At 40.4% G+C, this 21,683-nt stretch overlaps 1 protein-coding gene across 1 annotated transcript in view; it reads right to left on the bottom strand.

The window, feature by feature from the left end:
- Positions 1-21,241, bottom strand: part of pcdh7b (protocadherin 7b) — a 129,547-nt gene extending 108,306 nt beyond the window's left edge. The window contains 1 exon segment of the mRNA XM_081359567.1: positions 17,434-21,241. Coding sequence (XP_081215693.1) covers positions 17,434-20,520 — 3,087 coding nt within the window. The 5' untranslated portion in view covers positions 20,521-21,241.
- Positions 21,242-21,683: the final 442 nt, after the last annotated feature.

The raw sequence follows: 21,683 nt of genomic DNA, 5'->3' as shown, positions 1-21,683 counted from the left end.
GTTTGCCTACTTTTCAGATCTGTCAGTTCTTTTGGTACATCTGCCTAAGACAGACACAGAGACACACACATGCTCGCACATACGCATTCACGGTTGTTGCTGCCGTTGTCAGTGTTATTTTGGTTGATGCTGCTATTGCTGTTGACATGAGATTGCAGTGAACAACGTTGTCTGTCTCGACATGTGATGCCACACGTAGATTTGCCCAGAAACGCACAGACATACACACATGCTAATCTATGTTGAGCCAACCTGTAGAGTTTCCGTGAGCTAACACTGCTGGGACGCAAGTCGGGACTTGATCAACCCCGGCTGGGTGCCTGGGCGAGGGTGTGTGATGTTGTGAGACCCGAAACACTCAGTGAACCCAGGATACATCACGGATGATGCGTCCCAGCGCATCCGTAGAATGTATCATTCAGCAGTTCTACATTTAAAAGAATAGTCCACACCACAACTATAACAATAAAAACATCATTAGATCATTAAATACATCAGGAATATCATTGGAATCACTTTCAGAATTTTTTTGCTGATGAACGACAAAAAACATTGACAATCAGCCAATAAAATCCATCCTCTATTTAAAGAGCTCAATCATTTAAAGCAGAATATAAAAGAACTGCAGTGCACACTTACAAACAGAAAGTTACTGTGTGTTAAAGTGGACACTAATACACAGTAGTCAACATTTGAAGTGGATCAAAACCTTTCATCAAAGTTATACATGAATTTTGAACAATACCCGTTCTTGTCTTAGGACAACTTTTTTGATCCACTTCAAATGTTGACTACTGTAGTTATCGTCATAGTTATTTTTATAGTTATCGCTCTCTGTGTAAATGGGCCCATCAGTTGGCTGGGTCGTTTCGCCTTGTCTTTCCAAACCCACAGTGCTTGAATTCAGATTAATTATTTTTCCATCCCTTCATCTCCCCCCGACTCCATCTATATCCACTAACCAAACTCCAGAACTTTCACCAAACTTTTTGACAGAGGAGAGAAAGGAACAAGGGAAAGCCTTAGCTCTAAGGGATGGCAAGTTGAGAACAGATTTATTTTAACGATGCACACTTGATGGAAGCATATGGAGGGTGTTTGTGTTCAACAGTTGCATCGACAGATTTTTACAGAAAAGAAAAGGCCTCCCATTAGTCTGTTTCTAAGTGTTTACAGGCACACAGAGTGTTTGTGAGTATGTGCATATGTTTATGTGGGGGGAAGAGAGGGCAATTATAGATATCCAATGCTTTTCGCTTGCTTTCATTCTCATCGCTCCACAAAAGTCTGTTTAATGGGTCTAGAAACATACACAGACACACGTACACTTGATGTTGGAATAAATATTTCAATGAACTCCACCAAATCACCCAAACAAACACGCATAACTTACATTTGCTTGAACTTTTATTTACCCTACAGCAAACTGAGAACTAAACAATATCATATTTCCCTTTTTCAGACATGGTTTCCATAACTAACTTCCATTTAAGGAAATTCATTCCGCTTGGTAGCCATTTTGGCAAGTCCTCGGGCAGCTATTTCTGTCTATAGAGACGCAATAGCAGCATCTATGTACTTGAATGGAGAAATACTGAAATCTCCAAACCTGCTGGCCAAGCTTACATTTCAATAACTATTTCAAATCTCTAATAAAATCAGACACAAAATGTATAAATAATTAATCCTACTAAAAAAAAAAATCTGTCTTGTTTTTCAGTACAAATTTCTAAACAAGATTAATTTACATGAAAAGCAAAATGAAATATACTGGTAGATACTTTTTGTTGTTGCAATTTTGTTTTATTTTTATCATTTATTTAGGCTGTTTTTCAGAAAACAATATCCTAAGTAATTTTACTTCTCGAGTAAATGTATCTTGATTTAAGAATGTTCGGAAAACAATGGTTCTGAAGTGTGGTTCTGAAGTCAACTAACTAACTAACTAACTAACTAACTAACTAACTAACTAATACATACATAAGTACATAGTTGGTCTTGTTGTGAACATGTAAGTTCCTACAGCCACCATTGTGATTTTTTTTGGTCCATCTTCATATATTTCTGACAGATGGATGTATGGATTGGTTATTTATTAAAGAGAGAAAAAAAGATTTGTAGATTCAGATTTGAAGCATCAAAGTTTTAACTACTATTGTTTAACGAGTTCACACTTATTATCAGATATCGTATAAAACATGCGTATTTGGCCTGAACCCAGAGCAACCAATCAACCCTCGCCCCCCAATCCCATCATATCCCCCATCCCTGGCTGGGATAGGAATAACTGAGGAGTTGGGATGGAGGAGGAATGCTGGAAAAACGTTGTGCAAGTAACAGAGTCGGCTCTCGTGCTGATTGTAGATTATCTGAACGTGCTCCTTACGAACTTTGATAATAAAACATAATTTAGTGTAATTTAATGGTTTGGTACTGGGACCTCTTTGAAGCCACAAATTTTCATTACAATCAATCACGGTGGTCAGGGTATAAGGATATAGTAGGTATGTCATGTTTCACGGGCTTATTTGATGCTACGTTTGAAGCATGTCCAGGACAACTTTGAGATGTATAGCCCTTGAAACTCTCTTTCTCTTCTCTCTTGTTCTGTCTCTCTGAGATAACAATGTAAAAGAAAAGAAAAACAATGCTGGCTAGCAAAGTTGGTGTTGTGTGCCAAGAGCTACAAAGCTAGCCAGGTCTGCAAGTGCTTTGCTGAGTTATGTGCCGGCGTTGTAAAAGCTAGCGTACCCCTCGCTCACGGCTAATTGAATCCTCTGAATTGAGTGATCTCAAACGCAAAAGACACAAATTATCCGTAGTCTTGAAAAAGCACTCCTGAAGAGGGCCTCTTAAATGGGAAACACACTGTGTGGGACACTGAAAAGATCTGTCATGAGCATTAGCCACTGGCCCTCCCATGACTTTGGCCACCGCTGATGAGGGCAGGTGGAGAACAAAATGAACGTGATTTTCTCACACTGCAAAAGGACAATGTTTGACAATGTAATGTTGTTATTATATAGCCTATATAAATTCATATATATATATATGTAGACATTAACCCAAATAAACTGAGTAAAAATTGCTGTTTTGTTGTTAGTTCAAGCTACCTAATGAATTAAATATTGTTAACACGTGAACTTTATAGTAGTGTTAACAAGTTGACAGTTGTTGAAAGATTTGTCCAAAAACTTGATTTTCTATATTTGTGTAAAGCTAGTCGCTTGTGTAAGTGCAGTATGTTAGTTCATGACATATATTGTACAAACTATTGTAAACAAATTTAATCTTGTTGAAACATTTTAGCCTCAATTATCTTCGCAGGCTTCTTTCCCTAGTAATTTCTTTATATACTTAAATATATTATCAAGTCTTATCAAGTCTCTCTCAATGTAACGCTGTTGGTGGTCTTTCGTGAGGGTCACAGACATTCTGGAAAAGAGCCATCCCATTACTATAGAAACAAGAGCATGGTTAAAACCCATAAATTCTAAATTAGCATACATACTAAAGTCTTTCCCACAAAACCAAACGCATGTAAGTGTAAATAACTTGGTGCTTTATAACCACAAAAAAAAAAAAAAAAAAAAAGTTGCTGATGGTGGATGTTCTGAGTTCAATGGGTAAGGGAAAGAAGAGATCCGACCCACATCTGGCCCGTGTGGAATCCACGTGTACCAGATGTGGGCCAGATCTGGGCCGACACTATGTTGCTGTCTGGGGAGAGAAAGAGTCTTTCAAAAGGATTCTGGAAAATAAATATTTCAGGTACGTAAGCTTTATAGGTAGGAGGCGTTCCTCTTGTGTAGCAGCATGGGCTCATAATCTCTCCTCACACACACACACACACACACACACACACACACACACACACACACACACACACACACACACACACACACACACACAATGTGACGCATGAAAATGAGGGCCTGTACTGAGTTCTCTTAAAACTGCTCCAATTCTTTTTAAGTGTTCTCCATACTAGTGCAGAAGGACTATGGGTTTAATAACTAGCGGGAGGTTTTTGGGAATAGCCCATTACAATGTCATCTATTATAAACTACTCTACGTGTAGTTGGAGATGTATGGTGAGCCACAGAGGTTGAATGTAGACACTGTTATAAAATAGAAAGCATGTACCTTTCTTTTAATAGCCCTAATTTCTTTTTTATAGCTCTGTAATACATCTAAAAGGAATTTAATAATTGCTGATTAAAAATGAATTGCTCGGAAAGAAAAGAATGCCGGAGTTTCTTCAGGGAGTTAACTAATCTTTCTTTCTTGTGCCAATATGGCTGAATGTTGTTAATGTACGTGCTACTCTGACGGATTGTGTTGTTGTTGTCCGTGACGGATTTCATTTAGCAACTGGCTAATAGGCTGATAGAAAACATGAGCCGAGGGTAGGATGGCATTCTCCGGCAATGTGAAGCCGAGGTCTTGTCTTTTACCCTCCAGGCATTCCCACCGTCCAAGGCCTAGCCTGTAATTTTCAATGGGCCTTAGTGTCCAAGTGTTGCTGTGACCCCCACCTCTGGAGTAAATGGATTGAAGACGAGTTGCAGAGGAAGCCGATTATTGATTGTTTCCCCACGTCCCTCAGTAAAAAAAAATAAGGGGGAACTCAAGACACTGGCACTTCAGACCTGTTATTATATTGGCGGGGCTGCTTCAGTTGAGTCAGTCTGGAAATTCGAGATCACAGGGGTCGAATGACCAGACATACACAACCTAGTGATTACAGGAGCTGCTTTGAGAAAATATGGGAGGACTGGGCAAAGGAAAGAATAAACGATCTCTCTCTCTCTCTCTCTTTACCTCAGTCCTCTTTTCCAGGTTTTAATTCAGGATAGTATCTCTGTGGAGAGCTCAGGTAGACTCTATAAATCTAGCTGGTGAAAATTAAATGGCCATAGACCCAATCTTTGCAGAGGAATTGTTTTCTGCCCATAAAAGACTTTATTAGAGAGGAGTTTGCCTGCCTTTCCCATGTTTCTCTGTGTCTCTGTTAAGGGACACCACAACCAGGGGGACCGGTTCTTGTTTTGCCTGCATCAACTCAGTCAGCTCAGCTTTTCGAAATACATTCCAGGTATTGACTTACTATACTATTGACTCACGGTTGACTTAATGCAATCATATATACTACTGTTAAAAGGTTTATGTCAAGATTTTTCATTTTAATTTATTTTATTATTATTATTATCATTATTATTATTCAGAAAAGATGCAATCAATTTAAAAAAAAAAAAGGTAGCCTATCATGCTTAACTCTAAAATATTAAGCAGCACAACTGTTTTCAACTATGATTATAATAAGAAATGCTACTTGAATACCAAATCAGCATATTATTATTTCTGAAGGATCATATATGAGACTGAAGACTGGGGTAATAATGCTGAAAATGTAGCTTTGCCATAACACACGTGTTCATTAAATTTTAAAATGTTTTAAATTAAAAAATAAATAAAACATTATTACAAACATGTTATTACAAACATTACACATCTTATGTTATTACAGACAGTTAATGGTAACTTTTTGCCCTCTATTCCACACTAAGAAGACATGTTTGATCCAACATCTATCTATAAATCCACAAAATCTTCAGAGCGACATAGACAATCTTTAGAGAGACATAGACATAAATTCATGTAAACGAGAGTGCACAGATCTAAAAACAAGCCAAAACATGCTACAAATTTGAGTAATAGAGTTCTGACAGGTTTAAGGCTGGAAAGGGTGTAAGTACATGAAATATGACATGTTCATTTGTTCACTATAATCAAGCAAATGTAATGATTGTGTGGGGAATTGTGCCAAGAAGATTGTATTTAACAGATGTATTCCAATCAATATACTATTGATGATTAACTATTTAAAGTTTGAACATTTTATTTATAATCATAACTTATTGGTAAATTATGGAAATGAAAGATTATACATAAATATATGCTCAGATTAATACACGTTGTAAATGAAAATTAGAATATATGAGTTCACAATATTATTAAAACACAGAAAAAATATCATGCAAAAAAAAAGCAAGTATAAAAAAAATATATATATATAAAAAAAGCAAGATTAAAGTGTGGTTTACATCCTGAAGGCCTTTCTGCTCGAGACAGGTCTCTATAGGAATTTATTTACTAATAGTACTATGGAGAAGGCCTTCCTCATGAATATTAATTAGGTTATGAGAATGGACAGTGCAATAACGTTACAGCACAACCTAATGGATATGTAGGATCTAACTAAGCAGCCAGTTGGTGGCGCCACACTTTAAAACACGTTCAGTTAATGTCTTTTTTATATCACTTAATAATATTTGCTCAAAGAAACATTTTGTATTTCAGTCTTCTTGACAGTCAAAATGTGACTTCTCAAAGTTTAATAGGTTTAAATATTTTGGACTAGTTCATGTTTTTTTTTCTGGATTTAGTCTAATATGGCCTTAATATAACACACACACACACACACACACACACACACACACACGCACGCACACACACACACACTTTGACACCCCGATCATTATTCACAGAGTGAACAAGTACACTTTCATGGCATAACCCACCTTAAATCACAATCTAATTCACCTAATCACCCGTCTTATTCCATACTATGGCAAGCGAGGGAGGACACCAGATCACAGCGTCTGAAATTAACATGACTGAAAAGGCCCAGGGGACTCCATAATTCAGCTGATTTTATAACAGCCTCTCATAAACTCCTGAGCGTGACCTTCATTTTTCAAAGGCCGCCCTGCATTCCGTGCACTGACAAGATTTATTGGCCAGCACTAATAGCCTGGTCTCTCTTTGGTGGCCTCTCATCGATATAACGCTTCCTGGCTAGCCGGGTGAGGTGGCATGAGATAATGAATATTTTTTGCAGCTTGCTAGTGTTCTGGATTATGTTTGCACGCTCAGGAAAAAAAATAGCATTAAAAACACAGGCACGCTCCTAAAGACACATAAGACAACAAAAAAATGTCTTTGATATTCATAGCCACCAAGACTATTTCAGTTTTTCTCATTTCTTGCGATTTCTGTGTCTGCAGCTTTCTTATTTTCTGAGATCTAGCGAAAATCACTCTCACACACACAGACACACTCACACGAGCAGACACCTTTCCTCACATGTAGCTAAGTGACAGTGTTCTTGTGATGGAATGGCTGAACCGAAGAGGCCCGTTGCAGCGCATTTTCTCTCTCGCACAAGAACGCACAAACACGCGTACGCACACACAGCGAGAGAGCACCTTGGCCTTGCTCTTGCTCCTGAGATGCAATGCCACACAGCTCTCCCATAACTTGATGGATGGCCACTGAACCTTCCCTCTCCTGCCTCACACACACACATAATCTCATTTGGGAACGGTCTGGACACACACACACACACAGTTGTAATCTCTTTTTGCGGCTTGCGGAATGACACTGTGGCAAAAGAAATGGAGGACTGGTAGAATCCCGTCAGTCCTTTCCACTTCTTTTTTCACTCCGTTAGAATCCATTTGACTTCAGCCGTATCTCTTCTCCATACAAATGAGGCCTCTGTGATGAGGATAAGTCTCCTTTACACAAATATGTAAGACTTTGTGCATTATTTATACTGGCCCCAGTGTTTAATCTCCACTTATGCAGTCAAGAGATCACAACTCACTTAATATTTCAGGCCCTCACGCTCGTTGCTAGATGCTTTACACTAGAGAAGAGCAAATGTTAAAAAGACAAATAAACGTCTGGAGACGGATCGTGTGCATGCATATAGGTATAAGCAGCTGATATTGTGCCTGTGGTGACAGATATGGGTTACGTCTCTTAAAACCATCTGAATTTGGAAAATGATATTACCCGTTTTTAGATGTCAACACACGCAGATGTTTCATTGCGGAATGAAGTTGGCAGTCATTCTTGATGCGTTTTATTTTAGCCCCAAAACATCCCTTCATTCAGCCAAAGCAAATTTTGATTGGACGACAACGACGGTGTGTGATGAGAGAGTACTTTGCTGTGTCATCCATAAATTACACTTTTTTTTAATTGTGTTTCCTTTCTCTTTCATGAAGGTCTAGAATGGCAATTTCCTTTGAGTTTCGCAACGGACTTGAGACTTGCTCAACAGGCACATGCTCAAACACAAACACTTGGCTTGATACGCCTGAAGGCTTTGAAGTTTTTTTTCTATCTCTCTCACACAGACACACACAAAGAAACACGAACGTCACCACTGCACAGATAAGCATACTGTATATCATAGGCCAGTGGTTCTCAACCTCTTTGTCCCCAACAATATTCCAGCCCTAGTTTTGCTTTGAAAACATATTTAATGTTTAAATATTTAATTAAATATTACATTTATGTAAATTAGAAACTAAAAATAGTGAAAGTTATAAAATGTCAAGCTTCCAGTAGTGATGAATGTTCTTCAGGTATCTCACTCTTTTTTAACCATTGAATTTGACTTTTGCAGTCCTTGTGGTTTACTGGATAAGATTATATCTAAAATCCTCATCCTTATTCCCTATCAGTAATGTATATCTCGAGCTAGCCTCCGTTTTGTTTGACAATACTTCGAACGTCAACCGTGTGAAGAAGTGACGTCACCCAACATCACTTAGAGCACTTTTAAAATTAAAACACTGAATCAAAATGTACACTATTTACTCTCTTATTAAAGGAACACTCCACCGTTTTTTTTTTTTGAAATAGGGATTATTCACCTTCTTTCCTACATTTAGATAGGTGGGCAAATGCATTTTTGTCTCAGTGCATGCATTGTTTTAGTTTGACAGGGTCGGCGCTAGCTTAGCTTAGCATAATGAATGGAATCCTTTGTTGCCAGCTAGCATGTCCTGAGTAAAAGTAATATAAAAAAATATAAAAATAGGAAATCGCCTAGTGTTAATCTGCATCGCTACTTGTACTTGTTGTGAATACGTAGGCCACAAGAAGTAATTAGGTGTTTTATTTTTTTATTTTTTATATTACTTTTACTCAGGACATGCTAGCTGGCAACAAAGGATTCCATTCATTATGCTAAGCTAAGCTAGCCCGACCCTGTCAAACTAAAACAATGCATGCACTGAGACAAAAATGCATTTGCCCACCTATCTAAATGTAGGAAAGAAGGTGAATAAGCCCTATTTCAAAAAAACGGTGGAGTGTTCTTTAAAGTCAATAATTGTATCCCTTAAAACTCAAATTTGATCACCAAAATGACATATTTATTTTTTTTTTTTCAGTGAAAGAAAATTCTTCATGCCTTAAAATAGATAGAATGTAACTCTACATCCTTGCTTCACTCCGCCACTTGCAGCCCCGCCTCCACTCACTCACACCAGCTCAGAGATCCACTCACTGACGATCACACGTTGTCGTGATTGGATAGAAGGTAGTTTGTGAGACTGTCTTTAGATCACTGCAGTTTAAAGAGAATATACTCAGCAATGGCGTTGACTTATGAATTTGCACATGGTTTGTCTTATAAAGCATATTAAAAACACCACATAGACATATCGACAACATTAAACACTTGATTTTCACCACAGGGACACTTAAAATGTTCCCGATCTTTTGATAGCAAATCCCTGATGTCACAAATCCCTCTTATACTTCAGCCAATCTACTCCAAGCACCTCTCATATAAAGACCACTTTTCACGATCCTGATAGATCAATCAAGCTCCGCCCACTGGAAATACATCACAATGCTTAAGTAAAATGGGTTGCAAATGTGCCAAGATGCACCACAAACCAAATCAGGCCATGAATAAGAACATAGCACTATTAAAACAAGCAAAAGACCCATCTGATTTTTTCAACCATCTGATCGCTGTTTGCGTTTGTTGTGTTGACAGTGAACTATTCCCCTGTGTTAGCCTAGAACAATGTTAAGTGGCTGTGTTTTTTTAATTTTTTTAATTTTTTTTACAAGCACCACTTAAACACAGACAGGGCTGTGACTGTGAAAACAATTACACAAATATGCACATATTGGTAGATGTACATGCAAAGTCACACCAAAGCATATATTCACTTCCTATGACCTGAAAATGGCCAGAGAGGCATAATGACACATATAAATCCAGTAATAAAGAATATGCTGAAATATACACTCAAGCTTTGATCGCAATTCAGTTGAATTGCAAGTTGCTGTGTTGCTTAGAAACTAAATAGCCTAAATAAATAATTACTGTTAACTATATTCTATTTGTTTTGCAGTTCTTTTCACTTTATGAAAGAAATTAGCCATCCTAGGATGTGCATTACAGTTATTTTACTACGGTTAAAGGGCTTTCTGCTTTGGATTCTGCCAAAAAAACACGACTTAACTGGTAAAAAATCACTGCAATGCACGGCCTCTCATGGCTTATTGCCTTGATAAGACACACAAGCGCGTGCATGACAGGCAAAAAAAAAAAACTAAAATGTGCAGTATTACAATGTACGCGTGTGTGTGTGTGTGTGTGTGTGTGTGTGTGTGTGTGTGTGTGTGTGTGTGTGTGTGTGTGTGTGTGCACGAGTTGTAATCCAGTGCACCCTGTGAGTTTGAACAATGTCAGAATTGAAGTACAGATGGGGGTTAAGCACACAAGACGATGACACCGGCACTTACAATCAGCACAGCAGCCAACCAATCAAGAGATGATCTCACTTTTTCCCTCCGCTTCAGCCCCTTCGCTTCTATTCTGCCCGCAACTGTCACTTTCATCGTTTTAGCATGATAAATGTTACAAGTGCATCTCCGTAGCTTCAATCAAGACTATTCACATGAAGATTGAGGAACAAGAGACTATGAGAGAGAAGATAATAGAGAATAAAGAGAGGAGGAAGGCGACAGAGGGACTGAGAAAAAGAAAGAGAGGCGAAGAATGAAAGAGAACGAGAGAGACTGCCGGGCACGCTCGAGCTACATCATGCTGTCAACGGGCAGCTGAAAGGATAGATTACTTACAGTAACAGGATGAAAAAAAGAAATCAAAGAGACGTCGCAGTACTGCTTGTAAAAGTTCAAGAGGAAGACAAAAAAAAATGCTACTGTTTTCTCTGTTAACTTGGCTCTGTGCTGTATCAAAAACAGCTTTTATATTTCTGGCTTGAGTTTCACAGGTCATTTACATTTACTGTTTTACATACGCCCGTGTCAACACAGGGCAGTGGAAGCACAAATAAAACGTTGACCTATGCATGCAAATTAAGAGTTGGCCTCTATTTTCCAAGATGATCTGTGACTTTCCGCTTTTGTTTGGGGATCCAGTTTTGAAGTAAAAGAATAATTCTAAAAAAGTATAATATTTGCATATGCATCAATTTCAAAAGTCCCTCTCTTTCTCTCCACATGGAAGTGTGCTGTCTTGAGTCGCATCTGAACCTGTGACAGATTTGGTCAGCGTTGGCCATTCAATGCTGGCGTTGAGCTGACAAGCTCTCCCTAATAACACAGCAATCAAGCCTGCAGCTGATCTAATTCTGTCCTGGGTCTCCATTACCCAGCAATTCCGTGCCATTGCATGGCGTGTTATTTAATGTGACGTGACGACGATGGCGTGTAGTTAATTTTACGCTTCTGTATTGTGATGAATATAATATACGGCTGCTTGTAAATGCAGCTTGATTGCTTCATTGATTGAAGGCTAATTCTCAACTCTGAGGTTACTTGGCAAACATTTTTGAAAATAACCGTAGATAATTATAATCTAATATTTAAAGTTAATTTACTAGAAAATCAAGTATTTATTATTTAAAGGTCATATTCATGTACACGCTCTCCTCGTGCAACTCATAAAAGCACCTTGTATTTAATGAAAATAAGCTTCTGTGATTTGCATGGATGTTTTGCTGGCAGCAATATAAGGTGAATTGCAAAAGCGCACAAATAAATATGCTGGAGAAGTGATTGGCATTTGCATGGCCAAGTTTATGTATTGCTTGCACATGTCCAAAATGAGTGATGCTTTGGTCCGCCAGGCACATGTATGTAAAACAAATGCAAGCTGGAAAGCGTCGTTAAGGCTGAAACCACAAACCACACTGACCTCAAAAAGACTTACAAATCTCAGCTATATCCGCAGACAAGGACTAAGGGCCCTATTTTAACGATCTGAAACGCAAATCAAACGCGAAACGCAAGAAACTTTGTGGGCGGATCTCTAGTGCTGTTGCTATTATACCGGCGGGATAAATTACTCTTGCGCCCGATGCAAATCTAAATTGGGTTGGTCTGAAGTATAGCTACATTACTCATAGGTGTGGTTTGGGCATAACGTGCAATAAACCAATCAGAGCGCTATCTCACATTCCCTTTAAAAAGCAGGCGCACTTGTTCCATGGCGGATTTGCCAGGCGCACACCAGGAGCGGTTCACAGCTGAGGAGACCGACGTTCTCATCAGGGCCGTAAAACACAGAGAAGTGACATTGTATTGGGATGGGAGAAACCCACTCAAATCAGCTTTGGTTAAACAGGCGTATAATAATTTGGGTAAATGTGTAAGCTAGATTTATGCCTATTTTTTTTCACATCTTCATGGACATCATAATGATTTCCTTCGTGTGGTAATATTTTTCCTTGTAATTATGTATGGTTTGCAAAAATGGGAAATGTTGCGTCTGTGTAGATGAGAGAAGCAAAGTGTTTGCGCGTTGTGCACACGCTACATTATGGCCAATCATGAGCCCTTAAAATAGCATTTGAATAACGCACCACTATAGATTAGGTTTTTCCTGGTCTGTGGCGGAATTGTTTTCTGAAACTGCAAAATAGCACCATGGAACGTTTGCGCCGGAGCACGCCACCTCCTCTTTTTGCTGAATCGCACCCGGAAGCGCAAGTTCATTTCCTAATTTACCGGCATGTGTCTATGGAGGGAAAAGTCTGCTGTGCGTCGGGTGTAAAATAGGAATGATACTTGCGTCGGTGTACAAAGTCAATTGTGCTGGGTGCAAGATAGGGCCCTAAATATGGAGACGGATTAGTACAAACCAAACCATTTTGCGCTCTCAAAAAAAGAGCAGAAAAAAAAAAGAAAACTGCTAGTCAATGACAGATATTTGATTCAAATGTTGATCTTGGCTCAAAATAATGAGGCTGTTAACCCCAGCCCTATTTGTACAAAATAGGCCAGAATAATTTTCTTCTGTGATTGACACTCATGCTGTTCGAATTGCATTTAGTTTCCTATGATCTAGAGAGTTATGGAATCAGGGGGAATTATTAAAGACTGTGTTTTTGATGGTTTAATCCATGAACAATTATACAGTCTTTTTCAGTAAATTTCACCTCTGTGTCTTTGGAGCGCTGAAGCATAAAGCTAAACTCTATCAAATTTGCAGACATTAAGATGAGAAATAAAAAATAAAAAAACACTCTCCCATCCCAACAGAGACATTATCTGTGTTCAAACCAGCTGAATGGGGCCTATATAATGCAATAAAGGCATTAACCAGCAGCTGAAAACAGTGTTACTAACAGCAAACAACTAGATATATTCTTTCAGAGATGGCAAAGAAAAGCATGAGGTGTTGATAACTGTGAAACACCTTGATATATTACCTTTCTGTCTTGCAGGAAGGTAGTGTCTCCCCCCTGCATTAGGTTAAATTAACAACAGCTTGAATGTCTCATGTGCAACGGGACATGGAAACACTAGTATTGTCCGGTTACCTGTCTGGGGCGACCGGCGCGGTGTAGTTTCTGCTATCAAGACCGAAGATGTTGGGTGTGTGTGTGTGTGTGTGTGTGTGTGTGTGTGTGTGTGTGTGTGTGTGTGTGTGTGTGTGTGTGTGTGTGTGTGTGTGTGTGTGAGTTTCTGTGTGTAAGGACATTAGGGGGATGTAGGTAACATGAAACCAGACCACACATTTATGAGGCCACTGCACTCGATCCCTCTCAACACTTACTCACACACACACACACACACACACACACACACACACACACACACACACACACACACACACACACTAACACAGAGAACAGTAGAGACCTTTCTCTAGCCTGTTAACAGGGCCCTCTTTCTAGTTCCTGTCTCTTTTAGCCTTTCCTCCACTAGAGAGAAAAAGGAGAGAGGAAGGGGAAAAGAGAGAGCATCTCAGATGTCAGACCACAAGAAATGAAATCAAACACGATCAAAAAGAGCCGGGCCTTTTCACAAGGAGAAAAACACAGGTAGTTTTCATGGATGACTTCACCAGAGGGAATTGTTCTGTGAAGAGAAAATGAATCTTGTCCAGAAAACTAGGTATTTCAAGTCTGTTACAAGACACCATTAATAATACCACTGTTCCCCATCATTAATTTAAAAGCTTCATGTACATTCAGATAACAATGAGGTCATGTGACCTGTTCTGAATCTGTATCACTATATATCTTATATCTTTTCTATATCTAATTTATCTAATTTTACCATCCAACAGAAAGTTAAACGCTACCTAAAATTACCGAGCATTACTGGAAACCCACTTAATAAAAAATAAGTTTTACACAACAGCTATATTTAATACAGTTACATTGAGTATATCATACAGTAATGCAGCGCAATTAATCCGAAAAATAATTACAACGCATGTTTTTTTCAGCGTTGAGAATTGCAATTGAGTGCATGAATGGAATAACCAATCAGATGTGTTTCATTAAGTCATTGAGTAGAAAAAATCCACTCAAAATGCAGTTGTTGTTCAGCGCAAGGCTCACTGATTGAGTTTATGCTTTTGCAAATCCTCTCACAGGAACTCTCACACTCTTATAACAAACAAGATCTATATAGTTCAATGTAGTCAGCTTTATTGATTGTAGTAGTTTTCATGAGAGCACAAAAGTGAAGTGATTGAAAGCTTGGAAAGTGCTCTTTCCTCACTTTCTGTGTGTATACTATTCACAATTTGAATAAAAGTTTTATTTTTCATGCGGCTAACTAATGGCCATGTAAACACTGCAATGTTTCAGGAGTGGCAACTGCATTTAAATGCAGGAGTGAATATGCTAAATTATAGTTCAGTGTGTGAGTCACTGGCGAAAAATTGATGACTGACATAGTGATAACCATAGCAACATTTTGGTGTCTTGTGGCTGTGAACAAGAAGCATGATGCGACATTTTAATCCATTCGGTGGTCACTATTTTTGACAAAAATAATACTATTGACCAAAGACATGTGTTTGGTAATGGTACTGCTTTAAACCGTGTTCTCATTGGACCAGTTTGGATTTGTAATCTACATAATTAGATAATCTACATAATGCCCCCTTACCCACCCCAATCATAAAAAAAAATAAAATAAATTATATTAAGCAAACTTAATAATCAAAATTACAACATTAACGGAAATAATCACCAATTATGTTTTCTGTGCTTAACACAGCTGTACTTAAATCTTACAGCATTATGACACTCATCAAATCAGTGATTCATCAAGAATTAGTGCTTTGAGTCCATTATGAGTGTGCCTGGCACATTTTCCCTTCATGATGAGTGACAGAGGCACAAAAAAAATTAATATTTTTTGGGAAGGAAGGTAAACACAGATAAAAAATAATTTTAAAAGGGGGAGAAATTAAGGTCATCATAAAAGTAAAAAAAAAAAAAGGCTTCTCCTGACAAACCCACGCTGGGAATAAATTAGGCTCAAAAATGAAATTCTAATGACTTCTCTTTATAAAGTATTTGATATAGACTACTATGCTATCTTAATGGGATTTTGCAAGGGCATGTTGGCTACTCCTGATAACACTCAATAAAACATCTAAAGAGCTCCTCTTAAATTGTCAGCAGGGACATACGTAATGACGCTGGACTTGATCTCGCTTCTTGCCAAGGACGTTGTAATTGCAAACTGGTAATAGTGTAGAACCCTTTTGCTCAGCACCCTGTGGAAGTCTGCTGCATTTAAATGGACAAACAAATGGACGGATCGTACAAAGCACTGCAGCTTTCAAATAAAAAGCGAATAAATAAGTATCTAAGCGGAGTACTTGGACACACAATACATGCGGCGGGGCAGCAAATGGAGGCTGTACGTTAAATATGCATGAGATGTCCCAAAGATAAAGGCATCAGTACTCCTTTCGTGGAGAAGTGCAGACACCTAAACAGCCCATCAGAGGGCTGTTCAAGAGGGTAGAAAAAAGGGAGAGAGATTAAATAAATACAGGACAGAGTTGTCAAAAGAATAAAAAACCTTTGCAAGGAGCCAAAATTTGTGAGGAAGAGAAAAAAAAACATAATAAGAAAAGAGAAACAAGTGGGATATTGGATGGAGGAAGCAGGCATTAAAATGGAGAGTAGGTGATTCTAAATGCACAGTGGCGGGAAAAAATAAAAAAAAGCGTGACCCAGAGAAGATATGTACAGTACATCAGAAGATCCTATGAAATGAGTGAGGGTGTGTAAGAGAGATAAAAGGCTATCTTGTGGCTTGAGTTTAGAAAGGGCATTGTTTTGGAATGCAAGGGAGGACACTACTTACAGCATGTTAGATAGGAATCAATAATGCATTATCCACCTTAGAAAACACATGAAACAACAGGGCAAGTGTTCTTTTCCTGGCAAATCTGGACAATGAAAGGGCTGGCTTCATTTTGAATTAACCTCACCAAGCACTGAAGCGCTCTACAGGACATGGAACAATAATGATATAAATTGATTATTTCACACGTGTGCCATAGAATTTAGAAAGCCATTTTATGGCTGCTGTAACAAAGGGCATGTTATGCTTTAAATAATGGAATAAATGACGAGGACAGTACAAGAGCTATTGGGTAAAAATAACGACAAGAGAATGTGAGATAAGAAAGAGAGAGAGAGTGAGCAATGAGGCCAGATTTCACTGCTAGGTCACTGAATTTGCCTAGACACACAAGTGCACAGGAATGTTAAATGTGACCTCCTGCCCAGATGTTCCCAGTCTGTTCGGATATGCACATTTAAACATGACACCACAACTAACATTCCACCTTTTTCAATCTTTTCTCCTTCTGCTTCATCTCACTATCCTGCCCCCCCTCCCAGGAAGAGAAAGAACTAACCATTCGATCCTCTGATGCACACACACACACACACACACACACACACACACACACACACAGACGAATGTCATCATCTGCCCTACAACTACACTAAAAGATGTGCCAATGTGTCCACAGCGTGGCCTCGGCACCCCGGGTGGCCCAGCGGAAATGATATCCCTGACTGAAGAATGCCTTCATGTCGCTTTTAGCATTACATCTAAATGGCACTATGAGGCGAAGCAGGTCGATACAGGGAAACAGAAGCATTGGCTAAAAATACATATATCCAGCATGATAGTTTTACAGTGTAGGCTGAATAGTGTTGGTGTTTATAGACACTCAGATAAAAGCTTGAAGATTCAAGTATAAAAAATACGATTGGTATCATAGATTAAAATGATAAAAGATATGGTTCATACCTGTTTGTTGTACTTGTTGATGGTTTGGCTACTGTAGTCAGAACAGTGGTCTGATCCGATGGATATGTTATCTCCAGTGCCGACAAATGTGTTGGCCGGCGGCAGGTCCTGAACAGCCTGGTGCTTTTTTCCCGCTGTGGGCGACTGAGGGTGCAGCTGAACGGTGGGCAAGGGTGAGCTGGATTTGTAATGGCGGGCAAGATCTGGGCTTCCGGGGCCACCGTTGACGGACCGATAGCGGCCCATTCCTGGACTGTCTGACAGTTTCTCATTAACGCCATCGTAGCGCTGGCCATTTGGCTTGGATGCCTCTACCGTGACAATGCTGCTATATAAAGGCTGTTTGGACTTTTTCTTATTCTTGTCCTTCTTAGGTTTCTTGCCTTTATCATGTTGCTGAGGTGTGAAGAAATCCTCATGGTCTTTCTTTCCAGCCTCATATCCGTTCTTGTTCTTGGGACGGCAGTAGCGGGCCATGACGACCACCAGGATGATAAGAATGACAGTCATGATGCCTGACACAACCCCTATGGCGATGCTCAGCCGTTGCTTTCCCAAGTCATAATTGGGGTCTCCTGCAATGTCAGCATTGAGCGGTGTACCAAGACTTTTGGCAACTTGTGCCTCTACAATAGTGGCGTTAGAGAGTGTTTCATTGACGTAGATGTGGACTAGTGTGGTGGTGCTTTGCGACGGAACCCCACTGTCATTCACTTGCACAACCAGGCGATGAAGGCCAAAGTGTTTTTGCTCTAGTTTGCCAACTAATGAGATTACTCCAGTCCAAGAGTCAATTTCAAACAACTTAAACGGATTGCCGCCAACTATTCTGTAGCTGAGGTTAGCATTAACACCTGTGTCGGAATCGGTAGCTGAGACAGTCCTCACCACCGTCCTTATATTGCTAGAAGGAGGAAGCAGTGTGTATGAGCTATTCATTGGAAAAGTAACAGTGGGAGGATTGTCATTTACATCCATTACAGAGAGAGACACCGTGGCTATAGCTGACCGGGGCGGATCACCTCCATCAACAGCTTTGACACGGAACGAATATGTGTTTTTTTGCTCACGGTCAAAAGCCATGTTTGAGAAGATGGTCCCTGTGTTGTTGTCAATGGAGAAAATGTCTTCTTCTTCCTCAATGTATAGACTCATGTCTGCATTTTGTCCTTTGTCGGCATCCATGACCGTTATCATGCCAACGGGGCTGTTGGGTTGCCGGTTTTCCGGTATGTAGAAAGTGAACACATCCTGCATGAACTTTGGCTCGTTGTCATTTTTATCTGCCACCAGGACTACCACAGTGGCTGAGCCCTGCAGAACAGGCATGCCTTTGTCTTTGGCGATAACTTTGAACTCATATCGTTCCGTCTGCTCCCTGTCAAGAATGGTGTTAACACGGATGTCACCGGTGTCTGCATCAATGGAAAATATTCCGTTCACAGAGGAGTCCAGGGAGTAAGAGATCTCTGCATTTTTGCCACTGTCTGCATCTAAAGCCAATACAGTGACGACACGCTCACCTGGAGCATTGTTTTCAGGAAATGAAACTTCCATTGTGCTTTTGCTAAAAACTGGTGGATTGTCATTCATGTCCCCCACTTTCACTATTAATGAATTGTTGCTAGAGAGACTAGGGCTCCCAGAGTCAACAGCAACAATGACCACGTTATACTCCTGCACTGCTTCATAATCAAGGAGTGCTGACGTATGGAGAAAGTACTTCTTTTTATTCATTTCACCCTCAACCTCACTAGCAGGTTTAAGCTGAAATGGAACATCGCCCACTACGGTGCACGTCACTATACCATTTGGTCCTTTATCTCGGTCTGACACTTGGACTAAAGCGATGGGTGTATCGACAATCACATCCTCCGCCACATTAGCCACTCCGTCTTTGAGAAAAATGCGTCCGATTTTTCGGATGTCGATATTGGGGACATTGTCATTTTCGTCTTTGATATTGATGACCACTGTCGCCTTGTCAGTCTTAGGAGGCTGACCGCGGTCACGTGCCATGACTGTGAAGCGAAGCTGGCTCACGTCTTCTCGGTCGATTCGGTGCAAAACACTGAGCCAGCCAGTGCTCTCATCTAGCCGCAGCAGTCGTCGCACTGACTCTGTGGCTGCTCCGAAAACATACTCAATCTGTCCATTGACGCCAACATCAGTGTCGCCCGCTTTTAGCTGGAGTATGGGGGCACCTGGGGAGCTGTTTTCTGGCAGGTCTGCCTCATAAACACTCTTCTCAAAGCGTGGGTTGTTATCATTCACATCTGTAATCATTACCCTAAGAATGGCTTGGGAGGAGCGTGGGGGGTCGCCCCCATCTCTAACGCGCAGAGTCAGCTCATAGGAGTCGCGTTGTTCTCTGTCCAGTGCCCCTTTGATAATAAGCTGCGGCTGCTTCTCTCCGTCTGTGGTGTCAGCAACTTGAAGTTCAAAGACGCTGCTACGGCTCGCCCCCTCGTCGAATCTCCGCTTGCCCGTGTGAGTGTCAACACTGCCGGAGCCGGAAGTTCCGATCCGTCTGACAGAGCTCTCGCCGTTGTCCTGAATTAACTCGTATCGCTCAATTCCATTCCGACCGAAATCTCTGTCGGTGGCCGTGGGTAGGAGATAAAGTGTGCCAATGGGTCTGTTCTCCTCAACGGAGAGGGTGAGAACAGGTGAGGGGAAAGACGGCGTGTTGTCGTTTATGTCTAAAATGATCACTTTGCCCTCATATAGATCAACCCAGCTCTGCGCGGGTCCTATCATGGATACTTCGAAATCTATAAAACATTCGTTCTCATCAAAAATCATTTGACACTGCGGCAGCTTTTCGCGGTCTATCCGCCGCTCGTTCGTGCTCAGGTCTCCGGTCATGTTATCAATTTTGAAGTACTCGGAACCGGATTCTAAGGTATAAGTCACATCCATGCCAGCCGCGATGCTGAGGTCCGCCGCTACATTGCCTACCCGGACATCGGCAGGACCCTCCTCAGCCAAGCGGTACCGGAGCACTTGCTTGGCTGCGGGCTGACTCAGCAGCTGCAGAATAAGAAAGCAGTATCTTAAATAGTCCACAATGACCGTAGTCCTCATTGTTCCTCGCAGATTTTCCAGCTAAACTGAATGATAGTTTTGTTTAACAGTTTTTTCTCCTCCTTCTCGCTTGTGTTAAAACGGCTGTTTATCACTGCATGCGTTTTCACAACCGGATAGCTCTCTGTGGTTACCAAACTCAGACAGAATAGCGCATTTCTGTTATTTTTTCCCCTCTCAGACTAGGCTCGCGCTATTCCTTTTTTGGATTTGTCCATCAAAAATATACACAACACTGACAGAAAGTATTCACAAATTCATTCAATATTAAGCTTGAAACAAACATGCCAAAATTACTTGCTGAGACTACTCCGTCTTTGCCATGGCTTGACATCGCCGAGTCTTCATTAAAGGCAGCGAAGCCAGATATTCAATCCAATGCGCAGTCAATTCATGAGGTTTTAAATCCAGCTTTCCCAGATGCCAGTTCTCCGCTCCAGAGGATATCCCACCAATACGGATTAGAAACTGAAATATTAGAACTTCTTGTTATACGGATAAAGCCGCAAACGATCTGTCCTCTCCGTGTGCCGTGTCCGCGCGCACAGATTTCTCCAGTCCACTCAGCTTAATAGTTCTCTCACTTGCACCAGAGAAAAAAAAAATCTCCGCAGTGCCACTGTGCTGTTCAGCCTTAAGGCAAAATGCAAAACTGTGCAACAACGGAGTTATGATCCTGGCAGAGATGCTAGGAATGTGGTTTTAAAATTCCAGCGCGAGGACGGTCCCTCTGTCCAGCGCGCGCCTCTCACCTGCAGCAGAAGCGCGTGTGTATCTGCCGCACTCTGCGCGCGAGTCTCTCTCGCTCCCTCACTCTCTCCCTCTCTCTCTCTCTCTCTCTCTCTCCACCCCCTGTGCGACAAACAAGGCTCAACTTGATCGCTTAGTTCTACTGTTTGAGGAGTGTCTCTTCTTTTTTGTTCGCAAGGGCATCTTATTGCAAAATAGTGTCATTTACTGTCCAGAAATGAGCATTTGGAGACTGTTGGAGGTGCACTGTGCGAAATATTAAACGCCTTCCAGAGGGACTGTATTTTTTATTTATTTTTTTAAATGAATATATTTTTGCTGAGGTCGGATGGTGTCGCGCAAACCAAAACTGCCTAGCCAACCGTCAACTATCTAAAATATGTTTCAAAGATTTTTGCGATGAGATAATAAAG

Source organism: Scardinius erythrophthalmus, assembly GCF_964197995.2.
Source record: "Scardinius erythrophthalmus genome assembly, chromosome: 2".
NCBI lineage: Eukaryota > Metazoa > Chordata > Actinopteri > Cypriniformes > Leuciscidae > Scardinius > Scardinius erythrophthalmus.
The sequence above is the reverse complement of the archived record's forward strand: the minus strand, read 5'-3'. Positions and strand labels throughout refer to the sequence as shown.